The sequence below is a fragment of the Anastrepha ludens genome, chromosome 4 (genome assembly GCF_028408465.1).
Source record: "Anastrepha ludens isolate Willacy chromosome 4, idAnaLude1.1, whole genome shotgun sequence".
NCBI lineage: Eukaryota > Metazoa > Arthropoda > Insecta > Diptera > Tephritidae > Anastrepha > Anastrepha ludens.
In genome coordinates this window covers 91,693,633-91,701,599 of record NC_071500.1, presented here as the reverse complement: position 1 = coordinate 91,701,599, position 7,967 = coordinate 91,693,633, and the positions used below count along the sequence as shown (strand labels likewise).

General features: G+C 36.2%; 1 protein-coding gene across 1 annotated transcript; it reads left to right on the top strand.

Moving 5' to 3' along the window:
• The first annotated feature begins 3,406 nt into the window (after positions 1 to 3,406).
• On the top strand, positions 3,407 to 3,803 carry LOC128860178 (tigger transposable element-derived protein 2-like). The gene is made up of 2 exons (XM_054097471.1): positions 3,407 to 3,708; positions 3,767 to 3,803. The coding sequence occupies exons 1-2, from the start codon at positions 3,542 to 3,544 to the stop codon at positions 3,783 to 3,785; spliced, it is 186 nt and encodes a 61-aa protein (XP_053953446.1). The 5' UTR covers positions 3,407 to 3,541; the 3' UTR covers positions 3,786 to 3,803.
• The last annotated feature ends 4,164 nt before the right edge of the window (positions 3,804 to 7,967 follow it).

The window sequence follows — 7,967 nt, the reverse complement described above, 5'->3', positions numbered from 1 at the left end:
CCACGACGGTTTCTTGGTGCTTCACTATTAACCGACTGATTTCTCCGTCTGTGTCGTTGTGTTTCCACTAAATTTCGTCGAACACGATCTTCTTCACTTTGTGATCACATAAAATGTCATAACTCAGGAACGGCTGCACCGATTTCAATCAAACTTCACACAAACCACCTCCTCGAAGATAGAAAAGAACTCTAAAATTTTCGTGTCAATCGGTTCGGCGGTTCTTGAGTTATAAGATTACCAAGGAAATGTAACTTCTTTTTATATATAGATTCCTTTGTTTTCGTTTTTTCTTTTTGGTTTTAAAGATCTCATGCAAAAATTGTGCAATGAAAAGCGATTGAATGCAATTCATAAAACTACTGCAACTATTAAAAAATTAGAGTGCCGTCATAATGATGTGGAAGCTAATGGAAGTATACGAGTAGTTCTTGATTTCTACTTTGAATAGAAAAAGTGCATATAATACAATAATACTTGTGCATATGCAAATTTTATGCAGCTAACAATTGCCGGTATACATTTTGCTATAAAATCTACATGCAATCCATACAAAAAGGATAATATAAATAAATTAGAAAAAATGGATTCCCGGTTAGACTGAACTGATTTTTTTTAATTTTTTTATTTTTATATTTTTAATAATATTTACGAAAATATATGATTTCTATCAGCATCGTTGCCAACTTTGCATTCATGGAAGTGAGAAATATCACAGCCTGGCAATTGGCTTCAGTGTTCTCGAACCTCAGAACACTCACTCAAAGGTGATTACTATCCAGATTTTTTATCATTTCGACGTTCAGTAGTGAATATAGTTTTACAAATTACCAAAAACTGTCACCAAAAATTGCAAGTTGGTGGTGCAAGCTTTAAAAGTGCTTACTTCTTTCGTTGACGGTTCATATGGATTAAAAATCTTTCAATTCACATTTTGCTTCGAAATCTTGTCCTACGTCTTTAAGGGGGGAGGGGGGGGGTGGGGGGGGGGTAGGGTCACAAAATCGAAATTTTTTTTCTTCACTCATCTTATAGTAAATCATTTCAAGAATGTTGTGTCAAAATTTTAAGTGGATCGGAGCAGAACTCTCAAAGTTATAGCCTTTGTAGGCACTCTACCTCGAATGCGGAGCATCGATAATTTCTCAGAGTCATTTTTTCAAACGCGTTTTTCCCGAAACGACTTCTTAAAAGTCGGTGCCAATCACAACTCCGAAACTATTCAACCGATTCTTTTCAAATTTGGCACACGTTTTCTAAATCAAAAATACCTCCCCCCTACACTGTTCTTTTTTTATTTTTTTTTTTTAAGGTTGTTTTTCACTTACAAATATGGCGAAATTTTTCGCCAAAAATGCTCGTTTTACGTTTTTTTGCCACCAAAACTACAAAAATGAAAAAAACTAAATTTTATTAATGTAGGGGGGAGCATTACGTCATACTTTAACTGAAAAATTCGACTTTTTTAGTTTCAGATGATTCTACGACGAATGCCGATTGGCACCGCAGAGCACCTCTCGAAAAACATATCTCCAAAAAAACTCTGTCATGGGCTTATTTGTCAATATTTTATTATTAATATTTTTTTAAAAACTTATTGAAAAGATGTACAATAACATGCAACTGATTTTATTAAAGTATCTTAAGCCATATTTCTGTAAAAAATTCAAAAAAAAAGTGTTTTTTTTTTAGCGCTAAACCCTACCCCCCCCCTTAATAATTACATTAACTCAGCAAGTAAATCTACTTCTTTATTAATAAGAGCAAAGAAACCTCATTAGAGGAGCACAATAATCATATCGAAGACGATGAGTAACTATGAGGCATCACTCATATTCATATTTTTACAACATTTATGCGCATTTCGCATATTGTCTCAAGTCTCGCGTTTTTGCACGCAATGAACTCATAGCCGACACGGTTGTGCGCCTTGACTGGCGTATGCCGATTGAATATAAGAATGATTCCATGTCAAGTGATTCAGGTATTTGAGTGCTTGAGTGCAATAAAAGTAAATAGAAAAAATTTTAATAATTTTTATATTTATTCAAAATTTAGTTTTGAAATAATATACATATAAAAAAATTGTTAAATTTTTGGGAACCAAAGTAATTTTTCTGTTTAAAAATGTTTGGAAAAAAATTATTAGGTACTATTATTCTGTTTAAGACTTTTATTTTCTTGTTTAAAATTTTTGAGAAAAAATTATGTTTTCAGTTTAAACATTTTTGGAAAAAAGTAGTAAAATATTTTTAGTGAAACTTCTTAGGTGTAGATCGACGAGCGAGAATGGAGAGTAAAATTACAAGGCCAAGCAACGTTTTGGGCATTTTCGTTCCGCGAGAGAGAAAAAATATATAATGTAGAGGAAAAGGAGAGAGAGAGCTATACCTTGTATTTATCTTAGATACACTTTAGGCTATTTTTCCTGAGTTTTTCCTTGTGGTTGCTTATTTTTAGTGAAAAATAAAACTGCCTACTTTTTGCCGCTTGTTTGAAACTTGTAGGAAATATATTTTTGGTGCCTTCTTTTTGGCGTTATATTTCCTTGGTGCCTACTGTTTGGGACGTTTTTTAGTCACAATTTTTTTCGCGTTTTTTTTTTGTGCCTACTTTTTGGCGATTATTTACGTTTGTTGGCTAGTGCTTGTGCGTACTATAAAGTGCTATCCATTCCGGAGTCGGATTTATTTTTATACAATAATTTGTGCCTTTGCTGCTGTCCTGGAATCGCTGCGCTTGTGCGGGTGATAAACTCTCGGAGTTGTGCGCGTTGTTGCACCTGTTTATGTCCGGCGTTTACCTACAGCGGTCGACCCTTCTCCGTTTTTTGTAAATTTTGTCTATTTGTATTCTCTGCAAATGTTGTGAATTTATTTAGATATATATTCTTTCTCTCTGTCTCTAATTCTCTCTCGGGTCTCTCCCTCTTTCTTTGTCTGCCCTGAAAGTTTCACTTCTATTACGTGTACTACGCTAAACGCACTTTTTTTAATTTTTATTAATTTTTGTTTGCCCCCATTAAAATAGTATATCTTTTAAAAATGTTTTTATCTTTTTATCTTTTAGTTTAACGTTTTTGTGGACAAAATTAATTTTTCTGTTTAAAATTTTTGGTAAAAAGTTTTATTCTTTTGTTTAAATATATCTTGTAAAAAAATCTTTTCCGAAAAAAATTTATGTAATACAGTATAATCTTGGTAATTCGGACACTTGATAATTCGGACAGCGCGGTAATCCGGACACCAAAACGTTTTCTATAGAAGTCTCTGTAATCCGGACACCACGTATTCATGTACCTCTAAAATTCGGACACTTCTTTATTATCCAGTGAATATGCTAAAATAGAAAAGAATTCCGTTATTTTTTATTTTATTTTATAATCCTCCCCTGCTAACTACTTTGCGTGAATAGTGCGTTTAAGTGCTCGTCAGCCTCCTAGTTCATATTCATAAGCATATTTGCGTAACGTGTAGTTCAGTAGCTAATTTCAAACATTAACTCCATAATTTCTTTAACTGTGGACTGTATAAATTTAACTATGGCACCAGCAGCTAAGAAAAAACATACGTTTTTAACGATAGACCAGAAAAAAGAAGTTCTTAAGAAACTAAGTGAAGGACAGTCAATTCGACAGCTAGCTGCGCAATACAATGTAGGTAAATCTACAATTTCGGACATAAAATCAAGTGGATTAAAGATTGATAGGTAAAAAACGAAAACATTTTGTAAGAAGAGTTTACCCTCCTTTGATTATATTTTGCAGTTACATTGCTAGAACATAATGTGGCCTTGGAAAGCGTAAATCTATGCGACCTGCGGAGTTTGAAAAGATGGAAGACCACTTGTATAAATGGTTTGTAAACGCAAGACGAAACAATGCACCGATTTCCTCGGAAATCATCAAAGAAAAGGCCAAACAATTCTTTTCCCAAATTTACGGACAAAGTGTGGAATTTGTGGCTAGTAATGGTTGGTTTAGTAATTTTCGTTCCCGATATGGAATTAAATTCTTAAAAATATCTGGCGAAAAACTTTCCAATGATTCTACTGCTGGGCAACCCTTTATTGAAAAATTGCGAAAGAAAATTGCAGAAATGGGCATTACGTATGATCAGGTTTATAATGCAGATGAGACTGCTTTGTTTTCACCATTCCAACGCTGTCTCAAGGCAAGTTGGCGATGACATTCTATCCATATCTAGTTCCAGAAGTAGACACCCTTCGCAAATAAGCTCTCCGGAAGTAAGAGCTGCCCTGTCATAAGACAAACTGAACTTGCTATCTCCGTCACTCCAGGTGACACGGAAACTTCGATAGGAGTAACACCACTAACAATGACGGCGGTGGTCCGATACATGGCTTAGCCAATGGTTAATGGTACTCGCCCTTCTGACGCAATCACTGACCCGGCTAGTACCCACCCGCTGTAACATATTAGTGCTTCAGAAAGGTACTATCGTACTAAGCGTTCAGCCTTCAGGATCCTGGAAAGACTGAAACCACTAAATTAGAGCATCTGACGGAGGAACAGTCAGACTCCAAAGCGTGAGCTGAAGCCTTCATTGCCGAACACCGGGAGAAAGCTAAAATGGATTCCGCGCAAGGCAAGCGCAAAAGTTCGAGTGAAGGGACATTGGCTGGAGTTAAAAAAAGCGAAGGTGTCTGCCACTCAAACGATTAACATCTTGATGAAGAAATCTTTTGCGGAAATTGCGAAAGAAAACTACATATGGCCGGTGATTGATCGCAGTTCCCATCACGGTGCGATCGCGCAAGCAAACTGGGAGCTGATAAACAGCAGTCTCTGGAAGGTATACAGGGGTATTCGGAAAGAAAATTTAAGTATAATCCAATACCAGTATTGAAAATAGTTGAACAAATAATGCAGTTTTACTCCAGTGCTGTTATAGTTTCGGAACTGGCAAATTTATTTTGTCAGGCAGTTGAGAAATCAAAAAGAGTTAAAGGGCACTTTAAAGTTAGGAATGGTTTATAGGCTCGATTAGTAAAGCTCACTTTGCACGGTTAAACCACAAAACGACTCTTAGATAATTAATATAGATAATAAAAAAAATCAAGCAAAATGAAATTGAAGAGAAGAACTATTCTCATTTCTATTATCATCCAGAAGATTTAGTATTTTATTCACTGCGGCTTCCCGTAATTTCTTCATTTTTTTTTTCGAAATCTCACGAGCTCGTTATCTTTTTCCCCATTTTCGTCTACAATATTTGTAGTTTCCACTATTGAGTTTTCCACTTGTCGTATTAGATCTTTCTTGGCTTTGCACCTTGAACGAGTTATACTCCTAAATTGACCAATTCTCTACCAGTTGGTTGTTAGTGGATTTTCCTGCCGGCCACTCACACATTTGATTTTACAATCAATTTAAGTAAATACATATTCAATTTGTGTTTTTTAGTCGCTGTTGCTGAGAAATTGGGTTAACAGCCATTTAAAGATTACTGCTTTATTACTTGGGCTGATTGTTTGGCTGAGGCAGAAGTGCGCGCTTTTATTGCAGTCACACTTAAATATTTATTTGGCGTTGATTGTAGACAAATGCCTTAGCGGAATGTCAGCCAGCTGACCAAGTACAAAAGCGTGCACAACTAGCCAGCTGTGTTTGGGGGCATTTAACTATTTAGCTTAGCCAAAGAACAACAATTATTGACCAACGGTACCAACAGTATCAGCACCACCAGACTGGTCCATTAAAGTACGCCATTAAATTTGGAATGATTGGCACAGCTTGAAGAATTTAAATTTATATTTTGTATTTTTTGCGTATTGTTTTTTCTTTTGTTTGCTCTCGAACGACCTGATATGCGGCTAAGTAAATGCGGAGTAACGCAATTTGCTTCTCAACTTCAATAAAAACTTCTCGTTACACTACTATCCATATATGTGTGTGTATATATGTATGCATGAGAATGTGTTTGATTTATAAAGTTTACACATTTTATATGGTAATCCTGACGCGTGAATCGTGATTTGTCGAAATAGTATATTACATTAAAAAACAAAAATATGCAATTAAAAGCCAAAAAAAGAGATGTGAACGAAAACTAACTGACGGAAAAAAATTGTTTGTGCGGTTATCAACCACTTTTCGGTCAAACAGCGTGATAGAAGAAATACTAAACTAGAATCGAAAAATACAAGTAATTGAAGACAATTTGGTTCAGCGTTGCGTCTACTAAGCAAGTCTTCATTTTATTGTTCATTATGAATCTTCCATATTTTTGGCGCCGGTTAGCACGAGAAACAAACGACTGGCGCGTTTTGTTAAACTCAGCCAAAATCGCCTATTAAGAAGAAGAGAATCGTTTACATAAATGGCAATAGGAGAAATATCCTTTCCAGCAATAATATTTGGCACGTACATTCTTTATTAGGGGCTTAGACGAGCGTATCCTGTGTATACGTACGGTGTTGCTTAACGAAAGCAGAGCCGGACAGTTTTATGAGAGACAGATTTCTATTATAAGAACTTCTTTGTGACAGAAATGAAATCAGCCGGTACTGGGGAAAAAATCTTTCTACAATTGTATGTGTCATGGCCATCTGCAGAATATTCTGGCCAAACACCATCAGTAACGACACACTGTGGAGTTTAACGAACGAGGAGCCCATCCTTAGGCAAATCAAGCGCAGAAAGTGGCGATGGATAGGCCACACATTGAGAAGACCACCAGATAGCATCACGAAAGTGGCGCTGGCCTAGAACCCGCAAGGAAGCAGAGGTGGCGGTCGACCAAAAAAACTTGGTGAAGGTCAATGCTGTGCGAACTAGCAGAGGCCGACATCTTATGGGACAGTGTAAAAACAATAGCACAGAGCCGTGTACGATGGAAGAGTCTTGTCGACGCCCTATGTTCCCGAGAGGAGTGAATAAGGGGGAAAAAATGTGTCATTTTAACAAAGGGCTTCAAACCCGGATGCACCGAATACCACTCATTCGACTACAGCGTTTAACGATAGAAAGTTAGATAAATATTAGTCGAGGTAGTTTTTGAGCCCACTTCAACTCAGATTAACTCTACGAAAGTCGCTTCTATCAGAAAGTCAAAGGGCTTACTTGTTGATAGCAAATATTATATATTTACTTAGGCTTTGGCTAATGTGTGATTTTTGTGACTTTTGTGATTTTTGTATTCCTGAGTTGTCATCGCACTCGAACTGACCGGTCCTACGCCAGTTGGTTCTATGTTACTGGAACGACCTGCATCTGAAAAGTGAAAACTCTACGACTTCTGACTTCAATTAAGTATCTCTACGGGAGCAACTAAATAGCAATTTGGGAACAAGTTCATATGCCCACAGAATCCGGTTTAAAGGCTCTCTTGAGCCAGCAGCGCTCAGCATTCTGCATTAATTGCAGCTATTACACAGAGCCTTGATGGAATGGAAAAAATTCTTGCGAAATATATAACTGTATAGCGAAATAAATTACCTCGCAATTTGGTTGAACACTAAGCTTGAGACCGGCCATCTAAAAATAGCCAAATTAAAAAAAAAAGAACAGAAAACTCCTGCAGAACACATCAAATTTTGATAGAGTTTTGGTTTCTGGCATGCACTTGCAATAACAGATAATTTGAAAAGGTGAAGATGCCTCTATAGAGCTGGTTTTCCCATGCAAAGATGTACTGACTAATTCTCCTCAGTTGATCGCTGTAAGTGACTGTACAGAAGTATTGGGTTGGCAACTTAGTAATTGCGGATTTAGAAAATCAAAGAAAAGTTGTTCATGGAACTAAATAAATTTATTCTGTTAAGTATTGCCCATTTTGATCAATGACCTTTCGCCATCTTTCAGGCAACATCATAATCCCATGTTCATAAAACTTCTGCTTTTTATTTGCAAAAAACTGAATCAGGTACGATTTGACATCATCATGAGTATTGAAATTTTTACCATTCAAGGAAAAAAATTGTACCATTCAGTTCTAAAGATCGAA